At 55.4% G+C, this 19,339-nt stretch overlaps 1 protein-coding gene across 4 annotated transcripts in view; it reads left to right on the top strand.

The window, feature by feature from the left end:
• SMOX (spermine oxidase) overlaps positions 1-19,339 on the top strand; it is a 43,003-nt gene that overhangs the window by 11,824 nt on the left and 11,840 nt on the right. For 2 of the 4 annotated variants that reach the window (XM_077116432.1, XM_077116454.1), the window contains exon 2: positions 16,092-16,325. In XM_077116432.1, the coding sequence (XP_076972547.1) occupies positions 16,118-16,325 (208 nt within the window). In that variant the 5' untranslated portion in view covers positions 16,092-16,117. Of the gene's footprint in view, positions 1-10,265; positions 10,449-12,246; positions 12,414-16,091; positions 16,326-19,339 lie in introns of those variants that run through there. The other 2 variants (XM_077116440.1, XM_077116447.1) reach the window with 2 other exon arrangements.

Here is a 19,339-nt window from a genome sequence, read left to right as displayed (position 1 = left end):
TATCTCTGCTGTCATCTCTACTATTTCCTCCCTCTACTGACTTTGGGCTTAATTTTCTTTTCTTGTTCTAGTTTATTTAAGTGTGAAGTTAGGTTAATGATTTGCGATCTTTCTTCTTTTTTAAATGTAGCCATTTAGAGCTATAAGTTACCCCCTGAGCACTGCTTTTGCTGCATCCCATAAGTTCTGGTATGTTATTTTTGTTTTGATTTGTCTCAAGCTATTTCTTAATTTCCCTCATGAGTTCTTCTTTGACCTATTGGTTGTTTAAGAATGCATTGGTTTCCACATCTTTGTAAATTTTCCAGTTTTCTGTCCATTGATTTCTAGTTTTATTCTACTGTGCTCTGACCATGGAAATCTTTGAAGACTTACTAATAATATCCCAGTAACCAGGAAGACACCCTTTGGGAGGGCTGATGTGGAAGGATGCTGCTCAATGGAAGGCCATAAAAATGAATTCAGGGTCGAGGATTGGGGGTAGGCAGCGGAAGTGCCAGGGAAGGAGGAAAGGATGGTGGCTTCCTGGAAAGTGGACTTGTTAGGGCTGGTACTCTTTGGACAGGCAGTGGAAGAAGAGGGCTCTGCAGAGGGAGGGATGGGACTGGAAAGGGCCTGAGCCCAGAGCCAACCCTGGGTTTGTGTGGCAACAGCTCTGCTTCACTGGAGGGTGAGAACAGGAACTGAAAGGACCCCCTGATGCCCAGGACCCAGTGAGTAGCTGGGTCTTTGGAATTCTAGTATTATCTCCTGCCCAGCACTTCCCTGCTATGATCTTGCTCTAAAAGTTCTCACCTAGTCTTTCATCACAGAGGTTAGCAGTAGTACTGTAATCTCTGGGCAGGAAGCTAAACCTCTCTGTGCCTCAGTTTCCTCAATGGGGATAACATTGCCTCCCTCTTAGGGTCATCTCAACACTTGGATACCTTTTGGTTGCTCTTACTGTTGTGAGAAACACAGGGTCTCCAGGAGGACCTCAGGGACCAGGATAGTCATTGTGGGCCGGAGAGGCACACAAGCCAGCAGAGAGCAGCATGCAGCATGCAGCTTGGGGTGGGGTCCCAACTAGCCAGAGCAGTCTGCAGGAGAGGAGGAAGAGGGAGGGTAGGGGAGCCAGGGAGCAGGGGGGGAGATGGAGACAGAGTGGGGAGAGGTTGCAGGCCACTCCGGGCCCTCGGATTCCTTTGGGTGGATGTGGGGTCATGTAGGGGAGAGGTAGGCTGAAGACAGAGGAAGCACCATTAGGCCATGGGGATCCATTGAAGGTTTTTGAGCAGAGCAGTACTTTAGTGAGGAATGTGGCAGGGGTGGACAGTGATGGTGGGCTGGGCTGGGGTGCAAGGTCCACCCCCCACATATAGGGGTCCCTCACAGAACAGCTGTGCCCCTTTACAGCTCAAAGCATGGGGGGTGGTCGAATTGCTCCTGTAACCCTTTCCCCCAGATTCTCAGAGCCCTGAGTCATTTTCCCAAAATGTCCGTAATCTCATCCTGTTGTCTTCCTGGAAGGGGTGTCGCAAGTGCAGGGGATGTTGGGGAAAAGTGCCAGGGCCCGTACCCCCTTCCCTCTTCTCCCCATGATTGGTGGTGCCGACCACCTTGCCCCCCATGCCATACTCATCTCCCGCAGCAGGCAGGAGCCTGGGGCTTTTCTTGCTCTTTGTTAATCAGGGGTTGGGAGGATTGAGAAAAGCATTTGGGTTCAGCCAGAGCAGAGCAGCATGACTGGTGGGGAGTGCAGCCCCCCAGCCCCCTTGGTCTGGATTCCTTTGTCATCTCACTGCTTCTGGGGGGAGGGTTTTAAGGAAGGTACAACTTAAGACTAGGGGAAGAAGCACTTGGAAATGAGTTGAAATTTAGTACAAAACAGAACAAAGAACCTAGCTACCCCCTGCCAACTTTGTGCCAGGCCCTGGCACATGGCCCCGTGAGGCACAGACTATTATCCCCTTTCACAGATGGAGACACTGGCAGAGCCACAAATGGCATGCCTGGCTCTCAAACCCAGGTCCAGGGCAGCTAGTCTGATGCCACTTTCTTCTCTCTGCAGTTTCCTCAGAGCCTGTCCCCAGGCCTTCCACCATGCCTTCCCACCCACAGCCAGACTCACAGGCCAGCCCAGCTCAGCCCCCTGCCCTCCTGATGGGTTCTTCTTGTGGGCTGGCAAAAAACTGGTCCCTGTGTCTGCGAGGCTTTAGGATGGCAGGCAAGAGGGACACACCCAGGACTCCAGAGGGGCAAGCGTTCTTAGGAAAGATTTTAAAGTGATGCCTTTAAATGTTAAACACACATGTCCCTTTTATTATCTTCTGTTTTGGAAAATTAGCTTTGAAGAATTATATATATATAAAAAAAAGAATTAATTAATTAATTATACAATTAATGCAGTTAAATCCAAAAGCTTTTAGAGTTTGAAAAAAGTAACTCAAATTGATCACGGTGATGAATGCTCAGCTATGCGATGATACTGTGAGCCATTGTTTGTATACTTCAGATGGATTGTATGGTGTGTGACTATATCTTAATAAAATTGCAAAAAAAAAAAAATAAGGAAAGGCAGTGAAGTTGACTCATTTGTTGGATTTACAAGAGGGTGAGGTTTTACTCTCAGTGTCCTGTGAGGTGAATTTGGGAGTGCATTAGGCCAAATGACAGGTTGTGGGACCTCTCTGACCCTTAGTTTCTTCTGGCGTGGAGTGGTGTGAGGATTAACTGAAATACTCCACGGGCCGTGATTAGCACTGTGCTCTGCATCTCAAACATGCTTGGCAAAAAATAGTGATGTCAGCGATGACAGAATTATAAGAAGGGCCTTTCTTAATTTCAAAAGCTGGTGAGTTACTAAGTCTCTTTTTGACTCAACAAAAGGGCTCGAAGAATATGTTTATTGTCCAGACTCAGCGTTTTAACTCTGTAGGTGTTTTATGGATTAAATCACTGGTTTCAAGCTCAGGGCCCGCTTTGTGTGTGTTTTGAACTGAGCCAAGCTGGCTTTTCAGACCTGGTTCCAGCTCTTGCCTGGGGGGAGAGGGGGTGTCTGCCTCAGGACTGAACTTTCTGGGGATCTCTTTGTTGGGTGATTCTGGGCACTTGTTAGGAGGGTACAGTTAAACCACCCTGAAGTCACCGGGAGGGGGAAGTCTTGGGCCAGTGAGAGAATTGGTGGCTGGAGCAAGTTATGATTTAGTTGCTTGTTGAGTTTTCTTTTGTGCTGGCAGAAGTAATTAGCCCCCTGTCCCTGTCTGCGTGGATGGAGAAGGAAGCCGAGAGCCAAGGGCTATGGACTGGCTTAGCATGGAGTGCCTGGCAAGTTTGAGCTGGCCCCCATGAGGTTGGGAGACGGGTGACCAGCAGCCTGCCCACCCCGCTAAGTTCCTGGCCAGGAGGTTGCAGGGCTGAGCCGCCAGCTTTGAGTGACTCCCGGCAGCCCCAAGTGCCTGGCACAGTATGTGCAGGGAAGGGATCAAATAGTGGAGGGTAGGCCGAGGGGGGCTTGGGAACTTGGCTTTTATTTTTTTTTTACGTTTTCCTTTTGCCATTTTGTGATCATGCATGCTGCCTTTGAGATCATGTGGGGCCACAGGAGAGGTGGCAGCACGGGAAAGTGTTTCCAGTAGAGGAGACCCCCGTCCACCTCTTTCCCCTTCCCTCCCCCCTCCCACTGTTGCAAGCGCTGCTAGACCCAGCAAACCATGGCCATGGACATCGCTGGAGGCTGCCCCTGGGGTCTATGGGTGTCCCTTTGTGGGCAGGGAGCTCGGGTCCCAAGCTGGCCAGAGTCGGGGACCTCATGCCCTGGGAGAGAGGATGGGCCAGGGCCCGCGGGATAACCCCTCCTCAAGGGGGGCTGTAGCTCCAGCACAGACGGGCTTTGTGCGGTCACAAGGGGCCGCCGAGGGGGCCTGCGCCCGGCTGAGCGCTCACAAGCCTGTTCTTTTCAGCGGTTTTGAAAGTCAGTGGAAAGTGCTGACAGGGCTGTTCTCCTGCCCCGGGACAGGGAGGCTGTGGCTCGTGCAGGGAGCAGGGAGAAGCCCACGGGGCTGGGGAGGGGGCCAGACGAGCCACCCTCCCATCCGTTGGCACCCAGCTCCCAAGCTCGGGGTCTGCTCTGCAGAATGGGTGGGTCTCTGTGCGTGGGGCTGCCGGGGGCACCCAGTCAGGTCAGGGGCTGGCTGCGTTGTCCGGCATGTTATGCCTGATGAAGTGGGGCTGGGAGAGGGGCCCTGGACTGGTGTGTTTGGCGGGCACTTGGCCCTGTGGAAGGAAGCAGCCAGGTTCCATGGCTCCAGGGATAGCCCAGGACTTGGGAATCTGACTGCCTGGCCCAGCTCCCACCCCTGCACCAGGTCCCTTGGCCTCAGTTTCTCGTCTTTCTACCCCACAGGCTCGATGTGAGCAACAGAGGGGCTGGCAATCAATACGGTTAGGACATATCAGGGTTTGTCCCAGCCCATGGCATGACTGGCCACTGAGTCATGCTGACCCTGCCCCAGCCCCGGTCCTGTCCTCCACAAGTCCTGAAGGCACCGCAGCACATTGTGTTTTCTGTCCTGGTCCCCTCCTGCCTCTGCCACCTCCTCTGCTCCAGTGTCACCTGTCAGAGTGGCCACAGAACACTCCTCCCCCCTGCTTTTCTCTTATTTATGGCACTTATCACCCCTGATGGGTTAAATCCTCGAGGGTGAGGCTTCTGGCCACTGCTATGTCCCCAAGTGCCTGGGATCCTGTGTGAGTGCACAGAGCAGCCTGCATTCAAAGTTTTTGAGTAAATGAAGGAAAGCTCTGCTTCCCTTCCCACATTATGCCCCTCCCCCATTCAGGCCTTGTCTTTTCTGTTCCACCACGGCCATGTTTCTTTCCAGTCTCCTCACTACCTGCAAACCCTAGTCTTGGATCGCTCCTCCTCTCGCTACCCTGGCCTCAGCCTCTAAGAGGCAGCTCTGACACCCCCCAGCCCAGACCTCCTGGACCACCCGGACCTTGCCCAGCCCCGCGCCCCGTCTGGCTGCCCTGCCCACTGCCTCGCCTGTCCCTGGAGGCCTGGTGCCCACTTTCCGGGGCGCGTGTGGCTGACTCGCAGGCCCAGCTTAGGGGGCGCCCTGTGGGGAAGGCCCTGTGCGGGGGCAGGGTACAGGGCAGTCCTGGCGAGATGAGGACATCAACTAGAAGTGGTGGCTGCAGGTGGGGAGGGGCCAGGGGGGCACGGCGGGTGGGACCAGGGTGCCTGGTGCTGAGCTGCTCTCTCAGCAGGCCTGGGCCTGCCCTGCCGCATACTCCCCTCACCGCCCCCCCCCCCCCCCCGGAGCTCACCAATCAGGCTCTCTTGGAAATCTTCTCTCCCAGCACCCATGTCCATGATGCCACTCCGCCCACCTTCCCTGCACCCCGCATTTACCAACACCCCCCACTCCCACCCCCTTGCTGCAGGCTGCATCTCTGCGTTATCTGGCCCTGAGCCCTGGGCTACCTTTCTGTTGCCCTCATTGCTGTGTCCTTCCCTGCGGCTGCTGCAATGCCAGGCAGGAACTACGTCCCTGGGGGAACAGAACATGCAAGTCCAGATATTTCTCTCTCTCTGAGGACTTCTGCCCGGAGGCCCTGGACCCATTGGAGAGCAGGGTAGGTGTGATGATAATTCCCATTTTACAGATAAGTCTTTTCCAAGATGACTGTGAGCTAGACCCCTCCCCCTGGCCCTCGGTTCTCCCTCGTGAGGGATCAGGCCAGGTGGGCAGGGGTGGGGCCTGAGTGGGCCTTGGTGATGCAGAGAGCGAGGGTGTGGTGGTGGACAGGACGTGAGGCATGCACCGGGATGCAGAATACTGGTGGCTGGGAGGCTTGGGATGGTTATAGGCCTGGGGCGAGAGGCTTTGGGAGCTGGGCCGTGGCAGGGCAAAGGGCACAGGGAGACCCCCTCTCTCCAGCAGGGCACAGGGAGACCCCCCCTCCTCTCCTAGCCCTAAGGGCGTCTCTGGGCAGACCTGCAGTCAGCATTTGGTTCTCCATCTTGGCTAAGCATTAGCATCATGTAGGGCCCTTAAAAGAAAAACACCACGCTCAGGGCCCACCCAAAAGGATCTGATTTAAATGACCTGGGCTGGGGCCTGGGCCTGGGTAGTTTCTAAAAATTTCCAAGTGAGTTAAGTGCACTGGCTGGGAAGAAGTTCCTGTCCCCAGGGCCTTGAGAGGCTGGGTCTGGGTACCCTGCCTGCCCCACCCTAACCCCTGCAGGGAAGGGAAGGGAAACCAAGGCCCCAGGAAGAAGTAGGGTGGGGTTTGCCTGGGGAGAGAGAGTTTCTGACTGTATTCCTTATCTATTGCTCCATAACAAATTATCCTAACATATAGTGGTTTAAAACAATGCGCAGGTGTTATTCTAAGGGTTTGGGGAACTTGGGAGGCCTTCAGTTAGGTGGTTCTGGCTTGGACTCTCCCATGAGGCTGTAGTCAAGATGTTGTGTGGGGGGGGGGACGCTGCAGAGATTTGAAGGTGTGACTGGGGGCTCCATCCAGGGAGGTACATTCGTGTGGTTGGCAGGATGCGGGGTCCCAGTTCCGTGCTACGCTGGCTTCTCCATCAGTGGCTTCAGGGTCACGATGTCTTTTATGACCCAGTCTTGGGAATCCCCCCTGCACTGTTTCTACAGGATCCTGCTGCTTACACAGGTCCACTTTGTTCGGCTTGGGAGGGGGCCACATTAGGGCACGAGGGGTGGCCACCCTGGAGGCTTTGCAGACTGTCCTGTTCTTGCCCTTACAGCCTCACAGCCATTGTCAGGTGGGCTCAGGTGCTGCTGGCAAGCAGGGAAGCCCTGCCCTCCTAATCCCTGTCCCTCCCCTGGCACCAGAACTCTGCAGGGTGTGTGTGTGGGGTTCTCTGAGGCCTGGGGGTCCTGCTCTGGGCTCGTCGTACAAGAGGGTCTCTATTTCCTCCATATCCACTGTCCAGTAAGGGATTTGGCCCCCCAAAAGCAGTCTGGCTTTTGTCTCAGCTCCTGCAGGGGTAACTGCTAACTCTTTGGGATTTCCCATCATCATCATTGCAAGAGTATCTTTTTATTTTTCATAGTGGGCTCCAGATCATATCTGATAGTTTATGCTAATAGATGGCAGGATGGGGCTGAGTATCCCTACTGTCTTTTGGGGTAGGGGGGCTGGCTATGCCAGAAAGAACCATATGATTACAGGGTTGTGGCTTGAGTATGTTATATCTGCCCCATTTCCTAGGAATAGAAAAGGGACTGAGGGTTGAGTTCAACCATGTGGACATTTATTCCGTCGATTGTGCTTATGTTCTGGAAACCCATAAAAACGCTGGACATTTGGAACCCTGGGAGCTTCCATGATTGGTAATACGCGCTGAGAGGGTGGCGCGTTCCGATTCCACATGATGAGGACATGGAAACTTGTGTCTGAGACTCTCCCTGGCTGTACACACTCCTGCATCTTTTCTTTTGGCTTCTTCTGATTTCTATCCTTTTTTTGCTGTAGTCAAACTATAATCATAAGTATAGTGTTTTCCTGATTTGGTCAGTCGTTCTAGTGAATTATTGAACTTGAAGGGGTGATGGCAACTCCTGAGTTTGTAGCCAGTTGGTCAGAAGTTGGGGTGGCCCGGGAACCCCAAGTTTGTGGCTGGGATTTGCCTTTAACTTGCAGAGTCTGGCCTGACTTCGGGAAGTTAGGGTCAGAACTATATTGGACTTGGTGTGGGAAGTCACTGGTCTCCTGGCCCTGTCCTTCCTGGGGGACCCAACAAGGGGTGCAGCCTTGGGTCTGTGGGAAGATGTAAGAACCGTTGTGCTCTGTGCTCTGGCTGGGCACTCGGCTCGCGCTGTCACGCCCAGCGCTGGGAGGCAGATATTCTTGTCTCCATTTTACTGAGGAGAAAACTGACGTTCGGACCACTCATCTAGTAAGAAAGTGGTGGAGATTCAAACCACTAGTATGTAAAACAGCCCATCTGACTCCGGGGCCCCTGTGAAAACGATGGTACTTTCAAAGGAGGGGAATGTTGATCCAAACTGAGACACAAGGAAGAGTGTTTTGGTGAGTGTGTGTGTGAGCGAGAGGGAGGGGTCCTCCCTGAGAGCTGGGCTGTACCTTGGTCTCGAGGCTGCATTCACCCTTCCCCTGGGGGAGTGGGCAGCCGGGGCACCATCTCCATCGGCCCTCGCCTGCCTCTGGCCAGCTTTGGCGGTCACTAAGATCAGTTGAACATCAACGTGGTAACCAGGACAGTAACTAGCTGCTGTCTGGATGATTTCACCTTCTCTAGGAGGGTCCAGAAATGGCAGGGCCCTCAGACCATGGAGCCTCCTCTGGACCGAGGGAGCATGGGGCTTGCCTACTTCCAGAAGAAGGGGAGGACGTGGAGAGGCGTGGGCCCTTTGGGTCAGAGAGGATGCTGTGTGCACGCACAGACAGGTGAGCGCCCGGGCCTGGTGTGAGGAGCGTGGGTAGAGGTTGAAGTGGAGCTGCCAGGTCTGGCCCAGGTTTTGAAGGTTCAGAGCAGATGTTTGAAGCCATCATGGCAGACACCTCCCCTCTCGTCCGAGTGTGATCCCTTTGTTATATTTGTTCAATTTGGGATTTATACAGAGGTTTGGGGGCTAAGTGTTGAGGTGTGGATGTGGGGGAGAGAATTGCGGTTGAGCTGCGGGCTCTGCCCTGCCCGGTCTCTACCTCTGTTTTACTCCTTTTCCCACTCTCCCACCCCAGCCCCTCCAGCCCAGCTGCTGTGGAGGAGCCTTGGGACAGGTGACACCTGGGACCACTGCGTCCTGGAGGGCACGGCCACAGGGGCCCCAGCAGAGCTCGATGCCTCCCTTTGCTCTGGCTTCTTCCCATGCTTTCTTCCCCTCTTCTACCCCCGGTTGGCTTTCTAGGCTGGGGCTGGGTGGCTAGTCTCCTGGGTGGGTCCCTGCAGGCAGCAATAAGTCAACTGATGCCTCCCCTAGGGCTGGGATCAGTCAGTCAGTCCAGGTTGTCTGCACATCTGTCCTGCCTTGTAGAACATGAAGGGAAATTGAGGCTGGCCCAGAGTGCTCTCACCTCACAGGCATCCTTCCCCTCCTGCCCACCAGTACCTGACCCCCTCCTCCCCCGATTTACTGAGCCAACAGCTGCCCCTCTTCAGGCAGCACAGGCTGCCAAAGGCCTCTGTTCCCCGCTTTTCTTCTGAAATAGGCTTTCAAAACCTTTTAAAGTTGTGCTTTTAGGGGCTTTACGCATCTGGTGGCAAGAAAGGGAGGGTATAACAAAGACCTTGTGCACAGAGGGGTGCCCCTCCCCCAGGCTGGCCCCCTTCACGACCCGGCCCGGGCGTGGCTGGGGGGCCCCATCTCTGACAACCTTCCCCCACACTGCTGGATACAAGTGTCAGGGTTGGGGGTGCAGGCTGAAAGTGAGGGTGCATGGCTGGGGCCCGATGAGTGTTGGGGGTCAGGGTGAGTCAGGGTTGGGGCGCAGTCAAGCACAGGCTGTGGGCCGGGTCCTTTTTGATGTTGGGGTTCAGTCTAACACTAGGATTGAGGGCCAGGCTGAGGTCGAGCTCTGAGCTCAGGTGAAGGCAAGGTAATTTCCCAAGTTTCCCTGGGCTCGAGGCCCCAGGAGAACTGGCCCTGACCTCTGCCCTGGTTTCTTTGGGTATCTTCCCTCTGAAGTGCCCTTTGCAGTTCCGCCAGGTTCCTGTCTCCGTTTTACAGATAGGAAAGCTCAGAGACCAAGGGAGTCATTTAAGTATCAGATGGGGCTTAGACAAGTGCATCCTAGAGGTCGGGTCAGATACTCTGTCCTTGGGCTGAGTTCAGACTTTGGGTGGCCAAGTGGGGACAGAGAAAGGAAGACATGGGTGTCGGGTCACCTGGCAAGGACGGGACGGAGCTGCTCTTGGACCCAGGTCTGGGCTCCTGGGTCTCTCCCCTCCCCAACACAGAGCCCCTCTCCTGGGGCTCACCTGCTGTCTTCTCTGTTCCACATTTCATACCCCCTCATTCCCCTCCGTGGCTGGCCCTGCAGGCTCAGCAACCCTGCCTCTTTCACCTCCTCCCAGGCGTGGGTGAGGGCAGCTGGGGGGGGGTGCTGGGGCTGGCCCCGCCCCGGGGTATGGGGTGGGAGGGGCCTCGCGGGCCCACACAGAACCCCTTTGTCTGGGCCTCTGTGTGAAGCAGCTGGTCTGAGATTTCTGGACGTTTTTAACAGTTGAAGAATAATTGCATTGTCTGGGGACCACACATCCCAGTCCCTCCCCAGACCTGCCAGGCCGTCCAAAGAGGTTTCCCTGGATCGGCCCCCAGCCTCCTTCCTGCCCCCTCTGCTCCATGCTAGGAGCCTGCGGCCAAGGGTCCCCTCCAGGGAACCTGAGGTGGGCAGCTGCCCATTGGTGCCATGGCTGACTGCTAGGAGGAGAGGCGCATGAGTCCCAGGGGTGGTTGCAGAGAGTGTGGGTGAGCTGTCCCCTGCTGGCTGGGGGCACCCAGAGCCTACACAGGGCTCGCTGGACCCTGGAGGAGGGGGAAGCCTGGCTGGTTGAAGGGTGGCCCATTTTAGACCATGTCACCTCCTAAGTTCTAGGCCCCAAGGAGTGGGGGCAGATGAATTGGGTTGGCTGATTGCCTTGGGGCATTTCCCTTCCCCTTTGGGAAATGAGGTTGTTCATCCTGGGGTGACCTTGCAGGAGTCAGAGGTGGGGAGGCTTTGGAAGGGTGCCGTTGTTTCTGTGGCTGGGTCACACCTGCCGGTGGCTGGCCTGGGCTAGGGAGGCAGGAGCTCCCACACTGAGCCGGGCCATGCACCCCTGTGGGTCAGCCACAGCGTGGGGGATCGCTGCTGACCCACTCAGCTATTGTGGGGCTGCAGCCTCATTCCTGTGACAACAGTGACAAGATTTCCCGTGCTCTGGGGCAGAATGGGGGGTGGGGGGACAGAGCAGGACCAGTGTTCAGAACCCACATTTCAAGGGTGTCTGCTGTTGCAGGAAACATTGAGGGACCAGCGTTGCCTGTAGTCCGAGCAGCACCCAGTTCCACAGTCGCACAGAGGCACGTCCCCGCCCCCTGTGCAACGGGTGTGCCATGTTGAGACATGTGAGTGGGAGCACCGTTGCGCGCAGGCCTGGGGGGGGGGCGTGGGCTTTGGTGAGGTTGGGGTCTGTGCATATTTGGAGGATGGGTGTCTGGAGGGCGCAAGGCTGGTGTGCTGAGGCCTTAACTGTGCCTGGCGCATAGTAAGTGCTCAGCCAATCGCTAGATTGTACCCCCTGGACGGTGACAGACCTGGCTGGGTGGGACTGAGGGATGGCGAGACTCGGAACTGGCTGAGCAGTTCTCTGCAATGAGGTTGAGGAGGCGGCAGGCAGGCTCCTGAGGAAGCCGTGGGGTGGGGGGGCTGTGCGGTTGACAGGGCTTGACCCGGTGGGTAAGGGAGGGCTGCTCACAAAAGGTACTTCCAGCTTTGAGCCTTGGCACCTTTGGTGCTCCAGTGGCTTTAACTGCCACAGGGAAGGCACGAGATGTGCTGGGTCCCCAGCTCAGTTCTGGGCGTTTCCAGGAGGTCAGCAGTGTCAGATCTTGGACTGAAACGTGTCTCTAGTTTTTGCCGATGAGGCGCGCACTTGTTGGAGGGTAAATTTCTGAGGGTGACAAAACGCCAGTGGTGGGGGTGTGGGGGAGGGTGGTGAGGAGGTGGCAGCCCACACGGGACTCAGCTGTTCGTGCCACTCCCATCCTCTGGCCACGCGTCTTCATTGTCTTTGGCAACCCGTGGTGGGGCCTCCTTTCCTTGCTGCCTTTTCCTTCCCAGTTTGGCTTCTCGGGCAGCTTCCGTCAGGGCAGCGTCGGATCTGGGTAGCAGGGGAAGGTGGTAGACTGCAGGCCAGAGAGGTGGGGTGCCGGCAGCGGGGTGCCTTGAATCGGGGGTGACTGGGTGGGGCCCTCGTGCCGCTGGCCTACTTTCTTGAGGCTGCCAGGCTTGGGGGTGTGGAGGCCTGGGGGTGCGGGCCTCTGCACAGGTGCCGGCTGAGAGGGGCTCCAGGCTTCACCCCCATCTTGCCATGGAAGCAGGAGCAAGAAAGCAAGTGTCTGTGGCCCGCCCCCCTCTTCCCCCCTGCCTGGCTGAGCCAGCACTTTTTTCTTCTCTCCTTTATCTGCTTGGAAAGTACAGGGTGTTCTGTTTCTCCTGTGCATACAGATCAAGGAGCGGATGTTATTTATTTATTTCTCTCCCGAAGGCGAGAGAAGGACAGGCAGGCACTGAGGACTGTTAAATGGTGCTGCTTCCTCAATAAGGCATTTTCTCATTTTTTAAAAAAATTAAATAATCCAACAGGGAAGGGAGAGGAGGACATGAACCAACAGAAAGCTAGTTGCTGCTCCCCCCTCCATGCCCCCCCAGCTGGAGATAACAGGCGCTTGGTGAGTCCTGGCAGTGTTTAGCCAAGAGCTCAGCTCACAGCAGGTCTCCTGGAGGTGTTTTCTCTCCTCCTTCCTTTCGGTTTGGGCCCGGCCCAGGGTTTGCTCATTGGGCTGATATGGGGTACTACAGGGCAGACCTCATCTCTCTGTCCTCCGAGGACTGCGTGGGGGGGCGTCCCTGGCCTCTTGGGGCTGATGGGGCCCAGCTGGGACAAGGCCAGTGGGAGGACAGGGCTGCTGGACCGGCGGGCAGCCTGCCTGAGGGCCAGGGGTGCAGGTGGCCCTCGCTTTCTGGCCTGCACCCTGGGGTGCCGTGTGTGAATGGCTGTTGCTGTTCAAGGTCTTGAGGCTTCGTGGGGGGAGCTTGGGGCTTTTTCCCGTGTGGTCTTAAAGGCAAGTGAGCTGCCTGCCTCCTATCTCCCCCATCCGTTCCCCAACCCAGTTCCTTCCAGGGTAGTCTGCTCATGATTTAGCTATAGAACTTTACAAATGATTTTCATGCATGAGCCATCTGAAGATACTGACCACTTGTGACATCCATATAGGGCCTTATTTGAACTGTCACTGAAGTGTAGTGAGGTCCAGCTGGCTGGTGCAGAGAGGGGAAAGCAGAGGCTCTAGGAAGCCAGGACGCTCAGATAGCTAAGCAGGAGCCACTGGTATCCAGGCGTACTATCCTTACACCCTTCTAGACTCCTGCTTTTCAGAGGAGATGCCCTAGGGAGCCTGAGGGGTTCTCTGATGGCTTTCTGGGGGTGAGGTTTAATCCCTGTTATATTCTGGGCCCCCAGGAGATTTCAGAGAAGAAGGGGTTCCACCAAAAAGCTTAGAGAACCACTGTGGTGGTCCCACCCCTTCATTTATAGGGGGGCTGGGGCTGAGAGTAGAGCCCCCTATCCCCATCCCCCTCCTGGGGACCTGAGGCATGGGGGTGGGGTGGCAGCAAGCGCCACGTCACGGGGTGCCCAGCCGTGGTGGCATCAGCTGGCACAGGGCCCTGGCCAACGCGCCGTGTGTTTACAGACCTGACCCAGCGCCCGCTTCCTCACTCCCTCGAGGCGTGCTCCAGCCAGCAGACATCCGGTGGCATGGCTGACCCTTCCTCCCTGCCCACCTCTGCAGGCAGCCACATCCTCACCTCTAAATTTAGTCCGCAGGAAGGCGAACCTGGTGGGGTATGGGGAGGAGGCAGGGAGGAAGAGGGAGAGTGGAGGGAGGGGAAGGAGGGAGAGAGGGGGGGAAGCGGCTTGAGCCAGCCCTGACCCCCACCCCGGACAGACGGATGGATGGAGCATCTGTGGGGGGAGAGGGGGAGAGGCACAGAAGAAGGGGGTGCAAGAAAGGGCCTGAGCCAGCCCCGACTCCCAGCGTCCCTTCAGCCCTGGGAGGGCCAGGGCCTCCTCGGTTTGGAGGGTGATAAGGGGGTGGAGGTGCAGTGGGGGTTGGGGAATGGGGTGGGGTGTCCCCCCACCCCGAGAGTCCGGCATTGGGTGGGCAGGTGGGATGGATGGAGGGAGGCACAAGGAGCCATGTACATTTTCCCAAAAGACTCACTTTATTAAACCTATGCTGAAAAGACATTAAAGTACACTGTTAGAGATGAGACCCTGAGATGCATGGAGAAGGATGTCAGTGTGGCAGTTTGTTTTTTCTTTAGGAAGGCAGGAATGAGTATCTTGATTTGTTTTGAGGTTCAATGGTAAATTGCACACCTCTTAAATGAACAACTCAGTGGCTCTTTATTTCTGTGTATAATGTGTAACCACCATTCAGATCAAGACGCACAGTCCCCTCACCCCAGCGGTACCTTTTCCATCATTCCCCCCCGCCCCCAAGCTACCCTTTCTTTCTGACCTCTGTCATCACAGAGGTTTTGCTTCTCCTTGAACTTGCATGTCATACAGTACATGTTCATTTGTCACTGGCTTCTTTTGCGCACCACAGTGTGTTCAAGGCACATCTGACTTGCTGGGAGTCCGGCAGTCCAGTTCCTTTTATTGCTGAAGCATATTGTGTGCTTCAAATGTGCTACTCTAGCTCATAGGTTTATCCACTCTCCTGTTGATGGGCATTTGGCTTGTTTCCGGGTTGGGGCTGTATGCATAAAGCCACTGTGAACGTTCTTTAACATGTCTGTTTGGTGGAACAGGCCTTATTTCTCTTGGGTGTATTCCGAGGAGTGGGATTGCTGTGCCCTGGGTGGGGTTATACTTTGCTTTATTAGATGTGTGTGACTGCTTTTTATATGCACACCCCCCCCCCCCCCCAACTCCTGCCACCCTCCACCCCTGGGTATTATCAGATTCTGCAACTGCTGCTACCGAAACCTCAGCAAAGGCAACTGGAATCTTGGCTTCTTGGGTCAGGGAAGGAACAGGGACAGGATCAGAGCTGAGTGGCCTCTGGGATGACCCTCCCCTTATCTCCAAGCTCTTGTGGTCTCTGGGAAGAGAAGAGTAGCTTCTCCCAGCTGTAGGACAGATTTAGGGAGCCCCAGGCCTCCCGGCCGTCAGCCCCCCAGCCTGGCGTCTCTGGGTTAGCGAAACTGTCAATTTGACGTCTGGCCTCTGGTGCCACAGGTCCTGGTGGCCCCTGTTTCCTGGGCTCCTTGTTGCTTTGTGGTGACTGAGGGGCTCAGTGGTCAGAGAAAATAGCCAAAGACCTACCCGGAATAGCAGGGGCCTGTCCGACACCAGCCTCGTGGCACTTTCTGGGGGGCGGGTGGGACTGTGTCCTGCCCACCAAATTACCACCTCATTGAGGCTGTGCATGGCCAACAGAAAGCCAGAGGAGAAAAGAAGGGGCAAGGCTGAGTGGCGAAGAGATCCAGGCGGGGCAGGGAGTGGCAGAGGGCCCAGTGCGGTATGTGTGAGCTTCTGGGTCAGTGTGACCTTCCTGGGGCCGGTAGGAGCAGCCTGGGGTCGGGGCGAGCACCTTAGGGTAGGTGAGCACCCTGGGGTTGGCCGGAGCACCCTGGGGTCGGCCGGAGCACCCTGGGGTCGGGGCGAGCACTCTAGGGTAGGTGAGTACCCTGGGGTTGGCCGGAGCACCCCGGGGTTGGGGCGAGCACCCTAGGGTAGGTGAGCACCCTGGGGTTGGCCGGAGCACCCCGGGGTCGGGGCGAGCACCCTAGGGTAGGTGAGCACCCTGGGGTTGGCCGGAGCACCCTGGGGTCGGCCGGAGTACCCTCGGGTCGGGGTGAGCTGGACCACTGCTGCGATTCCAGGCTGAGCTGAACCTGAGTCACTAGCTCCCTGGTCAGTCTTTCCTGACTTTGGCCTTCTTGGCCACCCCCTCACTGTCTGGCTCTTGCTGCAGCCTTGGGAGCTGCCAGTAGGGACACAGTGCCCAGCAGGTTTGGGTAGGATCGATGGATTTCAGGGACTCAGGGTGGGCTCCCAGCTCTCCTGTCTGCTCGTGGTGTCCAAAATCCATCCTTCCCTCCCTCCCTTTTCCCTCTCTCCCTTTTCCCTCCCTTCCTCTCTCCTTCCCCCTCCCTCCCTGCATCCTCTGGCATTGATCTCCTTGTGCACGGCCTTGGGGAGGGAGGGGGAGGAATTGAAATCCTCCCGGGAGGACAGGATGCAATGGGAGCCCTTGCAGGGTCCTCCGGATGGGAAGTGAAGGCAGAGCCAGGCGCGAGCTCAGCCCTCACCCCCCCCCACCCCTCGCCCCCAGGTTCCTAGGAGTCGAGTGCGGACGGTATGCAAAGTTGTGAATCCAGTGGCGACAGTGCGGATGACCCTCTCAGTCGTGGCCTGCGGAGAAGGGGACAGCCTCGTGTGGTGGTGATCGGCGCCGGCTTGGCTGGCCTGGCTGCTGCCAAAGCGCTTCTGGAGCAGGGCTTCGCAGAGGTCACTGTGCTCGAGGCTTCCAGCCGCATTGGAGGCCGTGTGCAGAGCGTGAAACTCGGTACGCCCACCCTCCAGCCACCCCCAAGACCCCCTCCTGTGCCCTGAACCCCTGGCCCTGCCTGAAATCCCACTATTTCAGTCCCTTCCCTGGGGTGTATGCTCCTTCCTGCATCCTGCCCTGGCGTTTTCAAGAGGCTTCCCTTGCCCCACGCTGCAGCCCTGTGAGGTGGGCAGGAGGGAGTACCCTGGCTTCCATTTTGTGAGAACTGCTGGCTTAGTGCACAGTTTAGGTGGGAGGGGCACCCAGAAGGAAGCTCCCTTGATACCTGTTAGTCATTAACATTTGAGTGTGAATTAGTGTCTCCTGACAGAGAGCTAGCCCTAGGGTAGTAGGAACCCAGTTAGTGGAGGTGGAAGGGGATTTGGGCCTCCTTGTGGATGATGGATGAGTCTTGGGATTGTCTGGAAAGAGGTTCTGTCAAGGTGGCCATTGATGAGGACCATGGAGAAAAGCAGCCAGGCCAGAGACTTACCTGAGGGGTACACAGAGTTTTCTGGGGCCCTGGAGAGTGGGGAATTTACCTGAGATGCAGCCGGAAGTCAGGACTTTCCAGCTTGGATGGGGGTCGATGTCTGGCTGACGAGAGATTGAGTGGGTAGGGGACATGAAAATGACACAATGGGACATTGTGGCCTGGAGGATGGAGGCTGCTTTGACTCACCGGAGGATGTTGTGACTGTCACTGCTCACACAGGACAGTAGGGCCCACCAAGTTCTGTGTTCCCACTTGATAGATGAGAAAATTGACTCAGAAAAGTAGGTGGTTAGGCTTAGAACGGCCGAGGGACCTTCTCTGCTATTGCACAAACTTTGGCCACTTTTGACATCTCTCCCTAGAACGTTTCCTGGAAAGCGTACGTGATGTTGCATCTGCCCTTCCCTGGCACAGACAGCCGCGTTTGCTGGCAGTGAGGGCAAAAGCGCCATTTAAGGCACTCATAAACCTGGGGGCAGCCAGCAGGAAAGCCCTGGGGCTCTTGGCTCAATGTCCAATGGACTGACTGAGGGTCTTGGGAAAGGAGCACTTCCTTTGTGGTGATGGGGTTTTGATGAGATAATCAGGGTTTAACGTAGAAGCAGAAGAGGGGGGGACAGTTGGCCTAGCCTCAGTGGTAGCTGACAGCTGAGATATGCTGTGCAGGGAAATGATGGTACATGGCTGAGAGGTGGGACGGATAGGGCTGCAGGAGGCCGAGGGTCTGCATGATCTGGTGGGAAGACTTCCTGGGTGGGCCTCAGGTGGTGGTGCAGTTGGGTAGGTAGTGCAAAGGAAGGAGAATATGCATGGAATGAAGTATGTGGGGAAGCTGGAGGCTGCACCTTGGCAGCAGAGGAGAGAGCATGTCAGGGCAAGGGTGCAGGTACATGGATCGTGTGTACAGACACGCAGGGCTGAAACCCCAGGCTGCAGCGTGGGCCTGCTGTCGTGTGAAATGGTGGTTGTGAACCTTTCTATGCTGAAAGGGGGCCAAGGGCCAGAGGCTCTGAGGCTGTTATGGGGAAGATGTGAGAGCAGAGGGGCCCCTGGGAGAGGGCAGGAAACATCCTCAGGCCAGGGCCTTGTGTTCTGCCTCTTTGCAGAGCCTGAGGCCTAGGGGTACGGGCTGCCACCTTGCTTCTGATTTTGAGCTGTTCACCCCATTTAGTCTTTTCCTGAGGGGCCCCATGCCTACATGTCAGCCCCAGTTCTGTCTTAGAGCTCCCTGCCATGCCATCTGCTTCTACTGGGAGCTCAGACCGGGCAGGGCACTTTGGAACCCTATGCCTGAGGCTCTCAGGGTCTGCCAGGAATCCCCTGAAGGAAGGATTCTGAGGTTTCAGCCTCTGGTGCCTTAAGTCTGCTCACTTTTCCTGGACAGAGGGCCCAACCCATTCCCACCTCTTCTTGCACCTTCAGAGACACCAGAAAATTTTGTCTTGCTGGCTGTGGTGTGAAATTGGTTGCATTTTCTCTTGCTCTCCAGCACATACATGGCAGCAGGGCTACTTTTTAGGAACTGGTGGTTTAATTAGAAGCAGCCCAGGAAAGGGAAGGCACAAAAAAGAGGAATACCCAGTTCTTGGGGTGAAGGGAAGCACTGCCATCTGTTATGGGGTCTCAGGTAGCTATTGCTGCATAACAAACCATCCCCAAAACATAGTGAATTAAAATACTATTTTATTTGCTCACGATTCTGTGGGCCAGAAATTTGAGCAGGGCTTAGCTGGATGTGAGTACAGTCAACTGGTGGCTTTAGTGGGGCTGGTTTGTCAAGTCTGGTGATTGGCATGGCTGGTGGCTGGGCCCTGTGTCTCCAGGAGGATAAACCTGGATTTCTTGGCAGCACATTCTAAGAGGTTGAGAGTGGACACCGTGAAGCTTCTTGAGGCTTAGACCATGAAGTTACATAGCTTCCCTTTTGTCATTTTCTTTTTAACATCTTTTAAAATTGTGAAATATAATATATATATACAAAAAGCCAATAAATTCCAAAGTACATTATAGCAAGTAGAACAGATTTCAGAGTTTGATATGGGTTACAGTTCTATAATTTAAGGTTTTTCCTTCTAGCTCCAAGACACTGGAGATTAAAAGAAATATCAGTGATTCAGCAGTCACACTCATTTGTTAAATCCTATCTTCTCTGTTATAATTCCTCCTTCTCCTTTGATCTTTCTGCCAATCTTTAGGGGGTTTTGGGCTATGCTCACTCTAACAGTTTTATGTTTTATGGATAAGATAGGGGAATGGATCTAGTTGATGTTTTGGAGAGGCGGGATTCTCTGGATTTCAGGACTTATCTGGTCTAGGAAACCATCTGGAGGTTGTAGGTTTCTAGAAAGTAATCATAGTGCGTGCAACTTTTATAGAATCTCAGATAGAGCCTAGGTGTTGTTTAGGGTTGACAGAAATGGTTTGGTTGGGATTTGGCAAACTATGATAAATAGCAATATCTACCCGAAGCTTAATAGTTCTGTATTTTTAATTCCCGTCCCTCAAGGGACTTTGCCAGTCCTTTTTATTTTTTTGT

Source organism: Tamandua tetradactyla, chromosome 1 (assembly GCF_023851605.1).
Source record: "Tamandua tetradactyla isolate mTamTet1 chromosome 1, mTamTet1.pri, whole genome shotgun sequence".
In the NCBI taxonomy this organism is placed as follows: Eukaryota; Metazoa; Chordata; class Mammalia; order Pilosa; family Myrmecophagidae; genus Tamandua; species Tamandua tetradactyla.
Note: the sequence above shows the minus strand (reverse complement) of the source record. Positions and strands in the feature narration are given on the sequence as shown.